Source organism: Cyanistes caeruleus, chromosome 3 (assembly GCF_971803275.1).
Source record: "Cyanistes caeruleus chromosome 3, bCyaCae1.hap1.1, whole genome shotgun sequence".
NCBI lineage: Eukaryota > Metazoa > Chordata > Aves > Passeriformes > Paridae > Cyanistes > Cyanistes caeruleus.
The window spans coordinates 99,248,887-99,265,133 of NC_141703.1; the positions used below are offsets into that span (position 1 = coordinate 99,248,887).

Genomic DNA, 16,247 nt, shown 5'->3' on the forward strand with positions numbered 1-16,247 from the left:
TTAACACAGATTCTTAGCTACTGCAGGGTGGATGCTGGGGAGAGACTGAGCAAAGCAGAACTGAAGGGTTGCCTGCACTGTGCTGCCTGATGTTCACCACATCACTTTGGTGACAAATGTGTCTCAATTTTTCATGAGTAGAGAAAAAGTATTTGAAAGTTTGGTGCCATTAATAGTAATTGTGCAATTAGTTGCTGAAGCACTTTTGGAAGTATCTTTAAGCTGCTGTTATGCAGTGGTTTTGCTTTCTTTTCAAAGAAAACTCCTCCTGTAGTTCAGGTTAAATATTGTTATTCCAGCTTAAAATATTCTACAGTTTTTCCAGTTGGTTTCCTTTGCAGTGAGAAAATACTATGATCCTACATGATCACCATGACCAGAATTGTATTACTAGTGATGTAAATATTAAGCCAGCTGAGGGGAAGAGAGCCCTCTTTCTTGAAAAGAGTTGTGGTAAAAAGAACTTAGTTAATTTTTATGGTCTTGAAGGATTAACTCCCTTTAATTTAAGGATTAACTATTTCTTCATACTCCCAAAGGATGTTAAGTTGTCACTATCAATATGATGGTTAATGACAGCAGAAGTGATTTTGAAGTGGCAATTAAGAGAATGAAAATACCTTCAGGAGTTTTTTTAGAGTGAAAGTGATGGCTGGGCAGGCATTGGCACAGACCTGTCTCAAACTCTGTGTCAAGGCAGATGGGGAAGTGCCATCCAGTGCTTCTATTGTAGTGTGCTCAGATTTCATGTAGAAATAAGAAATATTGGCTATTGGGACAAAATATTTCTGTATTTATGGCCATATATATCCTCTGTTTCAAAACCTCTTGGAACTGATTCAGTTGCAAATAATCTGTTCTGCCCAAGTGTTTTAATTAGTATTGACTGATTTCTCCATAGGTTAATTTGCAGGAAGCTGGAGCCATGGATGCTGACCAAAGGCAAGAATGTGATTGACTAAGGTTATGCAATTTTACCTAGGCACAATTAGTTGAAATAAAATGGCTTTTTAAATTAAAATAGTGTGTATATATATATATATATATATATATATATATATATATGCCAGATTTTATATTAGAACTTTTTAAGTCTGATGAAGTAGTTTATCAGTGTATATCCCAAAATACATTTATGGCTTGCATTTTGGGATGCAAGAAAAAGCACACAAATAAAGGTATCTTACTCTATTCCTGGAAAGCAAATTTTCTAGTGACTGCATCTGCTTTCAGCTGGCTTTTGTATTTCGTTAACAGACTGAAACACAATGTGCAATAGTGATGTATGGTAAATAATGCAAAAATCAGGTCATACTTAAGCATTTTAATGTAATTGCTTCATCCAAATCAGTTTCTATTGATAGCAAAATGCTCTACTTTTCAGAGTAATAGGAGAAACAATGGTCCACTATGAAAGATAAAATTTGCAAATTTAATATTTTAATGTTAAAAAGCTGTGTCTTTCATATGAGAGACTCTGTCTAAAACACCTTCTTACCTTCTCTCTGTCATAGCTATGTTTATCTGTGTTCTTTGTGATCACAGATGTCGTGATAAAGCTACAGATTTTGGTCTGGACCTAGTTCTCTAATGCTTACAAAGACCTGAAAGCAGTTTGGGACTTGTTTTCTTTATCAGTGACTGCCAACCTCTGTTTGCAAGCATTTCATACCTGCTTTTAGGGCTGCAAGAACAAAATACAAGAGCTTACAACAATCATACACCTGTGTGTATGTGTGTAGATAGACTTTTTCAGTAAGTGAGAATGCATTTTGTAGCTTTGGCACTGTGGAATGATAAATACATTAAAGTCCTGCAATGGTCTGAAAACAGAAATAAAGAAGTGCATCATTATGCTAAGACACTGTAGAATTTAAGGTATCTGAACAAGTAAGTAATTATATTTTAATAGAAACTGATTTTTAAAAGAGCTCAAGAAGATAAACCCCTTATTTTGGTTTTCATATTCTTTCCACTTTGGAATGCAAAGTGTATTTTTGAATTCCACTTTGGAATACAAAATGTAATGGGACATCCTGCTAGTTTTTTTTTTTACAAAGCAGAAAATATATATTAAAAATCACCAGTACAGAAAATGCATGTAATGTAGGAACACTGTCATTCAGGAGGGAGACCTGGTACTCATTATTGTCAAATGTTTTTAAAAACCTCACTTTTTATGAGAAGTTGTGGTTATTGTGAGTCTGTGGTTGGGTGTGGACAAGCACATCTCTATAATTGTTTGAATAATTGCCAGACACTTGCCTAGAAAGAAAACTAAAAAGCTCTATTCAATCCCTTTTAAACTCTATTAATTCTAAGCACATTACACAAGAGAGAACTTTTGGCTGACATTCAGTTTATTCATTAGAAAGCAGCATGATCCATGGTCAGCCTTTCTGCACAATCCATAAAACTCATTCCAGAGCCCTTTGTAATAGGCAAGGCAGAGGGACTCCCATGAGCCCAGCTTAAAGAGAGAACATATACCTGCATTTTGATATGCAGAGAAATTGCTGGGAAGAGTTGACTCTGCATTAATATGAAATTGCACATTAAAAAACACAATATAAAAACATCAAGCAGATCATATTTCACCTGATATTAACAATTTTGATTCTTTTCCACTACAGCATTTACAGTTTGCAAACATTTTGTAAAGCCCTTCACTGTGCAGTTAATGCACTGATGTTCAAAGAATCTGTTTTCCTAAGGTCCTATATAAAAATGACAAAACTATTAACAAAACCACAGCATCTCTTTTAAAATATTGTACTTATTTGGAAATGGGTCGTATTAACAAACAGAAGTTACCAGTGTTTTCCTCACTGAGATTTATGTATTTATTCAGTTTCTCTGTGAGGCTGAAATGGCAGCCTCATTTACATCATTATGCAATGTCTTACTTTCAAAATCTAAATTCCATGTCCATAATTAAAAAATATCAAGCTAATAGATGATGTTTTTGATCCAGTCCACAAACCTGGTGACTCGAACATACACTCCTGGTTGCTGGGGAAATGCACACCCGTCGCCAAATGATATTACACCAACCAAAAACCACTTGTCCCCATCTTTGAATGTCAGAGGGCCACCTGAATCCCCCTGCAATAACAAATTCAAAAGTTAAGTGAACAGTGTCAACTCTGAAGCTGAGCCTGTTTATGATGTTCATTTTGTTTCTTAATCATAGATGCTCTACCCTGTATGTCTTAAGCACCAGGAAGTGAGATCAGTATGAATATTTCCATGTGAAAAAAAACCAAAAAACCAACCTTGAAAGGGTCAATTTCTTTTTTTCTTTATTTTTTAAATGATGTGAGCTTAGGCTGTTGTCAGTCTTCCAATACAGGACTAGACTTCAAGAGTTTTTTTTTTTTTTAATCTTATTCCTTTTATGTTCAGCCCTTCATATTTCACAAAGCCTTGGTAAATGCGGAGGATTTTTTTCAGTTGAATATATTCAGCCAAAACACAGTTTTGGCTATTTTCAGTCACCCCAGAGTTTCTTCAGTTTCAAATTTAGAGAACAAAATAACAAGACTGACAGAAGAGGTGCCCTTTTCTCTCACCTCCTTTTCAATAGTTTAGCAGCTGTAGCATTGTAATAGAGACTGACTTTGATTTAGCTTGAGTAGGGTTGAGTCAGCCGTGGGTATCTTGTTTTGATGAGAAAGAAAACAATTACTATTTTTCATTGTCTATCGAGTTAGTTGAACCAGTATTAATTGTGTCCTCTCCAGGCCCTGTGAATGGATCTTTACCAGAGAATTCTGTAAGGACTCAGCCATTAAAATACTTCCGCCCATAACTTTAGGGCATCCCAGAATGTAAAAGGCTGTGACAGCAGCCTAGAGGGGGATGTGCTATCAGGACTCAGTTGTTCATCTTTGCTCATGGCTGACTGGTCATTGATCACAGTGCTGGTCACTTGTACTCTGTATCAGCCTGTGGTGCTACATGGAATTTTCTTTTACTTTTATATTTTAAATTTTTTTTTCCAGTATAAAGTTCAGAAAGAAAAAGGGAAAGAGGAAAGCCATGAGGGGAAAGGACTTTAGGCTTGAACACAGTCCTTGTTCTGGATTAAACTGGAACAAAGAAGTAGGGCAAAGTTAGGGCACGTGATGAAGGCTTACATTGGGAGGGCAAGGCAATATGAAAAATTATCTGAGAGTGCTCCTCACTGAGCATTCCTAGGTTTGAGGAAATGGGAATTTCCTCAGCCAGTCTCCATGCCACAGACTCCATATTGCTGGAAGAAAAATCATGTGGCAGCCATCTCTGAGTACATCCTCAAACAGAAACAGCGAGTTATAAAGAGAGCTGAAATAGATAAAAACTAAACCCTAAACTAAAGGAACGTGTATCAGTGCAGAAAGGCATCCTCTGTGAAATACTGTGGTGTCTGCTTAGGAAAGGTCTCCAGAGTCTACAAGTTCTGGGGAAAGCAGCTTTGTTCTCTCTCCCTTAATGAAGGATTTCTTAGACTTCAGTTTATTTGGTATTTATTTCTCTGTTCTCTGCATTTCCCTAAGCATATGCCTCTCTCCTTCACGGAATTACTCAGCAGGAATTATTCAAAGCCTACTGCAGAAATTTTCCAGTCCTCATATTTATCTCCCTCCATGGTTGTTTATGCCAAGATGACACAAAAAAAGCCCTTTTTTCAAACTTTTATCCTGAAAAATTATTAAATGGACAAAGTACTGTAAGTAGAAATTACATTAATGAACAGAGATTGTTCTGGTTTTTATGAGTGGGGGATCAGGGAGCGTTTTATTCAGTAACTAGATAAAGCTTATGTCAGCAGTGGAAATGAGGTGCTTCTACTTACCTTGCAGGAGTCTATTCCTCCCATCTCATATCCTGCACAAAGCATATTCTCAGTAATATTATATTTTGGCAACCATTGCTGGCATTTTTCATTGGAAAGGAGAGGGACCTCTGCTTCTTGCAATACATTTGAAGGGGAACCTGATGAAAATACAAAGTATATTTACGTGCAGCATGAAATGCATGCATCCCACTGGGAACTCTGATGTTTTTGTTCCTGTTTCAGCATGCTTGGCACGCTCCTGAGCAGCAGGAATCCCTGCCTTACTGCTGTACTATTCAGGATTATGCCCCTGTAACACACTCACTGATTAAACAGGGCTCGTTAACTGAATTCTGTCTTTCATTTGTGTAATGGGACTGAATTTGGTTATAATTAAATCAAGATTACTGAAATCAATGACTGTGAACTCACTGTGAGGAGATCTAAAAGATGATTAAAGGCTTAGGAATGTGGGTTGTCCAGCATTTCCTCCCTATTCTTTGTGTAATTTTTGTTATTTAAAGTTTTTTTAAAAAATCCTTTTATTAATTCCTACCCAAAATTTTAAATGCAATTTAATGTAGAAGTCAATGTATTCAACTGTGGAAGTGAAATGGCATGTTTATTATTTCAGAGAGACTCCAAATCTGGAGCATATGACATACAAACAGAACATACATTTCACACTGCAGTCAGTTTTCATGACTTCTGGGGGAAATAATTTGCACATTGTCAGAAAGATTAATCTTTCTCTTCCCCCACCCAATATCTGAAACCAAGATATACATATTTTATGTTGGGAAAAGTAGTTATCATAACTTCTAAGTGGATATAATAAGCTTTCTTCATAGCCTAATGAACTTAGATATGCATGTTTTTTTCTATATAACTATCATTTTGCTTCAGAGAAGGAATAGTGGATGTGATAATTTCTAAATTTTCATATGGAGGAGTAGCTCTCTAAACTATTTGACTTTAGCAACTCCTGTGGAATAGGAGCAAGCTTTCCCTCACAGTTACACACATGTCAGAATTTTCCAAGCAGATGACCCACCTTCATTCTTAGTATTTCCCCAGCCAGCAATGGAGCAGTTAATTCCTGGTAAAAACTGTTGATTTTTTTCTGGTAGGCAGATAGGTTGTATGTAATCTGTGAATGAGAAATAAGCAATCAATTTCAACCTCTTTCCTATATTCAGGTTTTTATGAAGTCACACCAGAAAACCTTCATTCATTCAAACCCACATTTTGGCCAAGATATTCAGGAGGTACTGAGCAGACTCCCCACCATCCTCATATGCTTAGCACTGTTCTGCACAATAGAATAAATGGGAATAAATGGGTGCTTTGGGAAAATAAAAACTCACCTGTATACTGCACTTTGTGTTGAAGGTGCATGAGAGCAATATCACTGTCTTTTGTTTGCTTCATGTAATGAGGGTTTATTATTATTCTGTCGATGCTTTCAAGCACTGCTGGAGGCTGTGTCAGATCTGACTGAATATACAAGCCCAGAACCGCTCGCCAGCGGGATGGCTTTAATTGTCTCCTAGAAGTTGCAACAGTATCTACAATTAGGAATGATTAATGAAAGTTTTGAAAAATAGGTATCAGATAAAATTTAGCCTCGTGGTAGTCTGTAGCATTGGCACATTTTGTCAAATAAATAGAACAGAGTAGATGTGCTTAGAATTCTGTGAGAGTATCATTGTCTTAAATATCCATGCTGCAGATATGCATGGCTGATTTTTTTTTATGGTTATCTTATGATGCATTATTTATAATGGATTAATCAGATGGTGGTGCAGAGGAGGAAAATACATTAACTAAATTACCATGGCTTTTTAAACACTGTGAAGAGTACTGCTGACTGCCCAGCAGGCAATTAATATTGGTCCCAGTTAGAAAATTGTAATGGAATGTCTAAAGAATAAGAGGTCTGGTCTGTTGCTGGAAATGCTGCAGCTCATAGACTCAGAAAACTAATCTCTTAGTTTTTAATCTCAATCAAAAAAGATATACCAAGACAAAATATAGCATGATCTGCATTTTTTTCCTAATCTACACATGCTGGTTTGAGGCTGTATTCATCAGAGTACTTAAATGTTTGCTGAATTTTCGAATATTTGCTGAAATTTTGCTGAATTTTGCTGAATTTTGCTGAAATTAATATTTTATTATTTTTAAATTATATATAATTTTATAGTTTAAAAAGTACATTTTCAGCCTGATTGTTGGACTAAATTGATTTCTGCTCATCTTTTGGTTTGATATCAAGAGGCTTTTTTGTTCCAAACTAGGAGTGTTCAAGTTAAATGTTCAGAAGGCGTTAAACTGCAAGCTTTAACTTAGGAAAATTCTGGCAAAGGCAAGATGATAAAATTATATTTAGTTGAAAATAGGTGATTCAAGTGAAAAGGAAGTACCAAAATAGTCGTGGATTTATTGTGTGGGAACTAAGAGGGCTTAGTCCTTTCCATTTCAGTGTCTTTGTGTGGAATGTAGTTCCTGTCATGCCAAGAGGCAGCATTAGGATTTTGGCACAATCTCCACTGCCTTACTATTTAGCTATTTGTAGTGAAAGCTCTACTCTAATTTTGAATTTTTTTATTTTTTTTGTCATTCCAGTTTCTATATGTCTTTTACAACACTTGCTTTTTATTGTAGATATTATGAAAGCAAACCCTAGAAAATATTTCAATATGCATCATTTCTTTGAATGATACAAATAACACCATCAAGAGGATATCCATTATTGCCTAATCAATGCACATAAATCAAGATTCATTCCAATGATGCACAGTAAATCTTGATCAATCCATGATAATATACAGGGAGAACACTGTATTTAATTTATGGGATATGATGTCACCTTTTATACCACTGGAAGGGATTCACCTAATTTATGGAGGCCCACAATAATTATGGATTAAGTACCAATACTCAGTATTAATACCATGCATTTAAAGTGCAATTCCTTATTGTTCAGGAAATGCTGCCTGGTTTCCACAATTCTCTGCATTAAAGTAAGGACCGAGGGTTTACCAAAAGTGAAGGAACTTTTAGCTGACCCTGCAAGTGATTCAAAACACGGTAATTAAACCAGGAGTTGTTAATTTTTCATATCAGTGTCACAATTTGTTCACAATCTGATGCCTCCTTAGTGAATTTGCAGATAAAAGAACATTACCCATATACACAGTGTGCTGCTGTCACCAGCCACTCATCACTGATGAGGGAAGCTCCACAAACTGGTCGGAGATTAAAATGGAGTGAAACTATCCAAGGCCAAGCCTCTCTTCTGGCATCACTTCCACCTGCAATTCTTGTTCCATTATTCTGAGTTACCAGGTGTTTTCCACAAGCTAAGATAAAGTAAAATCAAATCAAATAAAAAATTATAAGGATGTAGCATATTTTATTAGACTAGTCAATTTTCTTGGGAAAAAAAGGCTTTGTAGAACCTGAACTGCTATTTAAAAATACCGTGGGAAAAAAGTTTGGGTTTTTGTAGCTGAAATCAAGATGCAACTGTCTAACTTGGATTTAGATGTTTTCTTTCCTCAGAACTTCTGGAATTTTTATACATTTATTTTACATATGCTTTCACTGCAGATCCATCTCTAGTGTACACTTAACACTGAAATCAAGTGAAGACTAAATTTTCCTGTGTTTATATCATTATGAGTATAGCATTTATAGTCCATTCCCTAACCTTTCCATTCAAGCTATAAACATTTGGCTTTATGGTCTGAACAATTTGATCTTTTTGTGAAGTATTCCAGGATTCTGTGTACTTACATTGAATGTTACATTGCAGATGAATCACCAGGTTGTCCAAACAGTGCTCTCTAGAATGAAAGTGCAATTAAATCACAAGTATCTGCACACCAGATAACTCTGTCAAATATATTTACATACACACACACAGAGAAATTTATGCAATCATATATATAAAAGACCATGACTTTAGCAGTAATAACCTGTTAAGTATAATAACAAATGCTACATGTTTAAATTATATTTTAATTATAAATATACAACATTTTATGCTATACAGTTTTAAATGTACATGTTCCTCTTCAGAGGGCACTTAATTGGTTTATAATTTGGAAATAAAAGTAGACTCTTGTGTTTTAGGGAAATAGGTCCTCCGTGACAGATTTGAAATAAAGTTATAGCTGCCTGTGGTATTTTTTCCTACCTTTTGAGATGTTTTCAATACCTTACCACTAGAGATCAGTGTGGCCAAAGAATTTAAGAGGTTAGTTTTATATCCCTGTATCATTTTATTAAGAAAATAATGTTACTGTAAAATACATTGTTGCATATGCTAGGTTAGAAATCATTTAGCAGAGATATTAAGCCAGAGTCTGAAGAGCAAAAGACCACAGATCAAAACTGCTCGAGCATTTCTGATGCCCAGAGGTTTTGATATTATGTTTGTGGTTTGTAATGAATCTGAAACACTTGGGACAGTGTGTGTGCTAGCAAATCAAATCTGATGCACACAGAAATAGAAAGGAGAGAAAATAGAAAACCAAGCTCTGCCAACTGCTTGTTTCCAGTGTGCATTTCCACATTCCATTTTTAAATAAAAAAGGTGAAGGGTACTTTAAACATGATAGGGAATTATGTATCCCTCACTGTGTTTGCTCTAAAATTTGGTATCTGCTGTGAGTGAGATGTGACCCACTGATTTCCCACTGGCACAGTGGTAAAAGAAATAAAGTGGAAACTGTGACCACCCACTACCTCCCCAATTAAACCTTCACTGTAGTGGGTGCAAATGAGATTTTCTTCTGGCCCTGGATAGTCCCACATTGCCATCTTCCACTTCAAGGTAGGTACCTAATTTTAAAGCTGTAATTTAAAAAGTAGAACCACCACTTTCTGTGACAGATGTATTAAAATCTGCATTGCCTTCATAAGGGTGTCCCTTCATAGCCAGACAAACATCAAGGACAACCAGAAGTGCATAAATCCTCAGGAAACTAAAACCATCTTCTGCATAAACTTCATAGCAACTAAATACACTTTTACACTGTGCATTCATAGGCTTTCAAAGGTGGGGGGTCAGTGGTGCTGTATATCAGGTCTTTTATCTGATCCTACACTTTGTCATAGGGAGATACATAAACTACCCAAACTAACAACCAAAATGTCAGATTTGTCCCTATAATTTTACATTTTCAGTGTAAAGGGAGTTGCTGTCCCACCACAAGTACCTACTGGTTGGTTCAGTAGAGATTCATTTGCCTGTGCTTTTCCTTCTTTGGGAAGCTAGCTCCCAGTAGGAGAAGCACTCCCTTGCCTGCACTTCAGCCCAACAGTTCTCAGCTGCCTCTTGCCCAGCTCAGAAGTGGCCAAAAGGCACCAGAGGCGTGTTCTGAACAGCCTCCTCCATGCCTCTCTGAGTGTCAGCTGTCAAGCAGCATGCCAGGCAGAAATCTGGAGTAGTCAGGATATCTGTGAGCTTGATCTTCACTTAGAACTGGCAAAAACAATTGGTCCCTGTGGAATCTGCTCACATATATCTAAAAGGCAGGATCTGGGGCTCTTACAAAGCTATCCTGCCAAAAATCACATTACCTAAGGGCACCAGAGAATTCTTTTGCTGTCTCTGTCACTGCAGCTTTCAAGCCCTATTATATGTGCCCTCCTTTGTTTCAATGGAGGATGCACTTGAATAAAAAGCAAAGACAATGTGAGAAATACATTTTATAATTAGATTACCAGTTAATGAATTCAGTTGCTTAAATTATCTGTGTGATCTTTCTAGCATTCATTTTATGTACAAAAACCGTGTGTGAATCTGCAATAGTGTCACCCTGCAAAATCATTCCTATCAGCTGTCCAGATGAAATATGGAAGAAGACATCTATTTCTGCAACAGAAATACAACTAAGATAAATGAATTTATTCCATTTCCTCCTGCTTTAATCACTTCTAGTGTTTAATAGGTATTAGAAGACACCCTTAAATAATTACTGCTCTTCAAGATACCTTGTGGCAATGCTGGTTTAGACATTCACTCAAGGAAAAAAGAAAAATAGCCTGCAATGATATTCCATTAGTTTAAGATACTTTCACCACCCATGAGAATGATAAATGTTTGGGGTCAACAGAGTATAATTAGAACATAAAATGTATTAATGTTTTAATTTTTTTTTCCTGTAGACAAAATAGTAGACCATAGAAAATTAAGGAGTGTCTCTTGCTTTATTACAATGTGGTATGTTTATAAAGGAAAAGTGAATGAACATGTCTTGCTGTCCTCAACATGGTTTCAGCATTTTAGCAATTAGACAGTAATTTTCTGGCTCAGTGTTCTGGTAGAAATCCAGAAAAATTTCTACAGTAAACCCTCTTATAAGCAGAAAACAGTAATTGAAATAATTAAAGTCTTTAAATTGATGATGGTAAGCCTTTCTCCTTGGGAGTTGCATTGTAAATCCCACCATTTCCTGAGGATATAATCCTGGGCTAATATCACATTTTCATTTAATCTACAAGAAAACACCGGTTTGTAGCACCCTTCAGAATCACTTGAGCTGTTATTTGGACTGAGAAAAGTTAGAATAGAATCAAATGTATTCTGAGGATCATGTCATCTAATGATTCACTTGTAAACGTGGAGACAAATCTGTAAGTCATTTTTTGAATGGGGATAGTTTGTTTAAACATAGATATCCATCTGTGGATGGCTTAAATTAGCAATCCTCAGTGTGTCCAAAGTTTATATCAATAAAGTCAAAGGACCATAGAGTGTGACTCATTGTATTTCAAGAGATGCCTTGATGGATCACAGTTTGGTGTGCTTATTTTTCTTTGCTGATTACAGAGAGAACCTGCTGTGACAACTACTCTTTAACTATGGGTGAATGTCACTCCATCTTAATTCTTCTTTATTACATATAGGTAATCTTAATTCTACTATATTATGTAATCATAATTTAGAGATTTCTAGATAAGGTTTTTTTTTTCTAAAAGAGCATATCATTTCCACAGTAAATGGATAGAGACATAAATTAGGATTTCAGCTATATATTAGTGCATGAATGATCATCACCATACTTAAAGACATTGTTTGTATGAGGAAGAAACCCCACTGTACCCACCTTTTTGTAAAATTTAGGCTGTGGTTACCTCCTCCTTTGGTGATGGTGACAAATGGGCCATCTCCAGTGAATAATACAGGTGATGACATGTTTGCATCCCTGAGACAAAAAGACAGATGTGTATTTTTAGATATATTTCCTATTCCTCCAGTAGAGCAACATTTAGGAATTGATTATGCTGATAGAATAATCACCATATTATCACCATAGAATAATAAACACCAGCTACTAGTTTTTTTTCTTCTCCTCAAATAATGACCCTTTAGCAGGAGATTTTTGAAGCTTGAAACTCATTCAGATTAAAATGTGGGTCACTTACTTCCAGTCCTGCATCTTATACTAAGATTTCTAGTGCTACAATAATATTGAAAGAGGTATTAATTAATTCTTTTGACATCAATAAATATTTATTTTGGCTTTTCTGTGTCACAGTGAAGGGTCTGAAATATTGGTTCTTAAATGTATGGAGCCAGAACTTAGAATGCCAAACAGGGCAGTAATATTTGAACCTTGGGGGTATCACAGTCTTGCTTTTTTGAGGGGTGCACTTACACTTATACTATACTATCTAGGAAAGAAATGAAATTACATTTTGTATCATGAAGAATCTAATGGAGTAAAAAAATAAGTTAATTTTCACCTCATAGATCTGTTGAAATCAGAGTAGCTGTGGAATAAGTCAATAGTGTCATGTTTGCTATTGAGCAGGAGTGGGGTGTATTCATAGAGTCACGGAATCACAGAACAGTTTGGGTTGGATGGGACTTTAAAGGTCATGTAGTCAATTTAAAGGCATCAATTAGTCTATTCTTCGAGTAACTTTTTTTTTTTTTTTTTTTTTTTGGTAGCAATGGTAGCAGTGGCTTTTTAACTAAGAATTCTGTGTACTATTGGTGAGAAAAATTGTTTTGACATTTAGATCCCATATCCAGATTTACTTTATAGTCTGTTCTGCATCATGTATTTTGTGGTACTTCCTATGACCAGTTTGGAACACATATCTATGAATTGTATTTTCTTTCCCTTGAGGAAGCATGGGAAAAAAGATAGCTGTGGTTAGACTGCACAATTTTTGAGGGGGTGACAGCCTCCCATCTGGCCCTTTAGCCTTACACATCTCAGGAGCAGGAAGAGAACCATTTGTTTAATACACAAGGAGCACCTGCAGGTTTAATACACAGGGAGTACCTGCATTGTGTCAGCTCTTCAAACACATTTTATGTCACTCTCCTGGGAAGGATTAAGTCTGGAATCTGCCTGCAAATATGCTGTGTATGAAGTAAAGAGGTGTGCAGCAACCCTGCTGTGCCACCAGGAGAGCTGTATGATCCACGTGCTGGAAAAGTCACCAACTGCTGCATTTCTCAGTCTGGAAGTGACTTTTAGACAGTCAGAGAGCTGTAAAGTGCCAAGCCAGGTAGGCAGAGTCAAATTCTATTATGAAGAACTTTGCTGGGACCAGCAAACTATTCCCAGGAATTCATTTCCTTCTGAACTATGTTGCAAGTTCACAAAGAAAATAGAATGAAGGGTTTCAGAGTAAAGCCTAAACTCTCACTCTTGTTGGACTTTTAGGTGTGACAAAATTGCAAGGTCTACTCCCATTCCTGGGTACAATTCAGCAAGGACCCACCTGGCTGTGGTCCCAGGGAAATGGGATTGTTTTGCATCTGCCCAATGGAATGTTGAAAAGCTCAGTGTGTGATTTTCGTGGTTCCAGGAAATAAGATGCTGACAAGATTTTAGCAGTGCTGTCAGATACACACAGCTACGAGTGCAAGCTGAGCAAAGGATCCTTTTCAGGTTTCTCCAGAGGATCAATTTGTTCATCTTGCACCCCAGACTCATTAAGAAGATTTGTAAGATATTTGCTTGAGATGTATTTTGTAGCTGCATGATAAACATGTCCCCAGACTGGCTTCTTGTTTGGTACAAATCACAAATGCAACAGTCACATATTTGAAAAATGAAGGCAAAAGGATTTACATGTTAGGTTTATCAGAACCTGTGAGGAACCTTCTAGCCCAGATACATAAATAATCAGGATGTGATAGTGGACTCCTATCAGCTCAGTTCTTTTCATAAATTAAACATCAAGTGAGACTACCAAATGTATAAGCAATTAATAGTGAAACTAAATTTTCCTAGATGAATTTTAGTCTGACTTTCTAATAAGGCATGATTCTATGTTGTAATTCAGTGCAGGAGCATGAGCTACAGCCTACTCAAGACCTGTTATTTCAAGCATCCATTTAGTAACAACTATGGTGACACTTATTAACAAATATGCTGCTACTGAAGGATCCAAGGAAAGCAGAGCAGTGTGATGCTCACAGGAGTTACATATATATACATACATATATACACCTGTTCATATATCAATACTTACATAAATATGGACATACAGAGATGAGAATTTTGTCCTATGCTGTAACTGCAGTAGCACCCAGGTTATGAAAATGTGATACAAGTTAGGTCTAAAAATGTTTTTTCTTGACAATAGGAATATGTAATAAATCAAGAAATGGAATTAATAAGAAATAACTAGGAAGCTTAATAAGAACTCATTTAGCAAGTGCACCTGAGTAGTTTATAGAGACAACCTGGAAGATAGTGCTGCAGAATGTCATGGGGACAAAAGCATTAAGTAATTTTTAAAAGTTAGAATACCATGGAAAGCAAAGTTTGTTGAAACTATCAAATATGTCAATTTAATCAGTAAACCACAAAATTACTTCTGTTCAGAAAGGAAAGGAGGCAGGGCAGGGGCAGAAAGAATCAGAGGAAGAAGACCACTGGCCACTCAAAAGAACAAGGTATTTGATAAGAAGCACATTTAGACATAGTTTGTATGTTCTTACATGCGTGCATACATAAATTACAGTCAGGATTTGTGCATGTAGCTGCCTCATATTTATATAACCCCAGTACTTACCCGAAGGAAAAAAGTAAAAAACCCAACAAACCAGCAGACATTCATCCAATTAGAAGCATTTTTGAAATAACACTTGGTTATTTTCTAAGTTATTCTAACTCTGTGATTCCTACAACTAATTTATCAGAAGGGGACTTGTAGGCATCTATCTTTGGTCAGAGACCGAAATAATGAATGGCAAGCTTAGAATTTAGTTTGATTATTAGTTGGGTGAGTAACATTCCCTAAAAACCTCAGGACTGCAGGAAAGCTAATTATTATTCAGTGGATGGCAGCAGAGTAGCACATGATGTAAGTAAGGCCAAAATTTATGCCATAAATTTTACCATAGATTGAAAAAAGCAACACCCTGCACTCATCAATCCCCAAGTTTCCCCTGAAAATTCTTCTGAACAGTGACTAAAGCCAAATCTATTTTTCTGTCATATACTTCCCTATTCTATGTCTACCTCGAGAGAAATCCCATTTCCTCTCTCAAAAGCTCAGATCTAATGATCTGAGCTATTAAATGTATTGGGAGCCCAGTAGCAGAATATCCAAGTGATTATCTCTACTTGGAATAAACAGCAGCACTACAAAAGCAGAGCAGCCAAGGCTGCTGTTGGCTCCAGCTTTACTCTTGAGCCATCCTTATGAAAGTGAAGATGTAGATGATGACATAAAGTGATAAAAGAGTGATGCATCCACAACACTCTCCCAATGTTCTCTAATATGTATCCTCATGCCCAACCTGACATGTTCAGAGTCATCAATCCTGTACTGAATGTCATCAAGACAGGGTTTGCCACACTTTCAAATTTGTTGGCACACCAAGTACTCCACTTGACAGAGACAGATACATTTGCCATTTTTTTGGAGAGTGCACCAGTAAAATGAGGAGGAAAATGCCAATATACACTCAACAAATCTGCAAACAAGTTACAAAGGACAATGAATATTTATCACTCACCCCAACCCCAACAGCTGGCAAACACTTTCTGAGATCTCTCCACTCCAATCATCTGCACATGCCAGATGCCACGTCTTCCCAATCCTGGCCTGTACCAGCCCTTCGGTGCTCAGAGAGCCATTGAGTAATCTCACTGGAGAACAAAATGGGCAGAAGCATTTTAGATAGGTGGCAAACCACTTTCCTCCCCAACCCCAGGCAAACAGAAATGCAATGTAAAGAAATTAATTATTGTCAATGAAGAACACAAAAAAAGTTAAAATTCATTATGGAGGTAATAAACCCAGTGTCTCCAGGATGTTGTGTTCCCAAAGGAAGGAAATACTATTGTTATTTCCTATATTTCTGCCACAGGGGAGTTTCATACCTTGTATTTTGCAAATGTCTCAGAAATAGACAATAAACAGTACATTTTCCATCAAC

At 36.5% G+C, this 16,247-nt stretch overlaps 1 protein-coding gene across 3 annotated transcripts in view; it reads right to left on the reverse strand.

The window, feature by feature from the left end:
* Positions 1-2,342: 2,342 nt before the first annotated feature.
* Positions 2,343-16,247, reverse strand: part of TMPRSS15 (transmembrane serine protease 15) — a 53,384-nt gene continuing 39,479 nt past the window's right edge. For all 3 annotated transcript variants that reach the window (XM_086883375.1, XM_023943755.2, XM_086883376.1), the window contains 8 exons: positions 15,825-15,957; positions 11,941-12,039; positions 8,621-8,670; positions 8,010-8,184; positions 6,187-6,368; positions 5,874-5,969; positions 4,838-4,977; positions 2,343-3,105 (listed from right to left, as the gene is read on the reverse strand). In XM_086883375.1, coding sequence (XP_086739501.1) covers positions 2,950-3,105; positions 4,838-4,977; positions 5,874-5,969; positions 6,187-6,368; positions 8,010-8,184; positions 8,621-8,670; positions 11,941-12,039; positions 15,825-15,957 — 1,031 coding nt within the window. In that variant the 3' untranslated portion in view covers positions 2,343-2,949. The remainder of the gene's footprint in view (positions 3,106-4,837; positions 4,978-5,873; positions 5,970-6,186; positions 6,369-8,009; positions 8,185-8,620; positions 8,671-11,940; positions 12,040-15,824; positions 15,958-16,247) is intronic.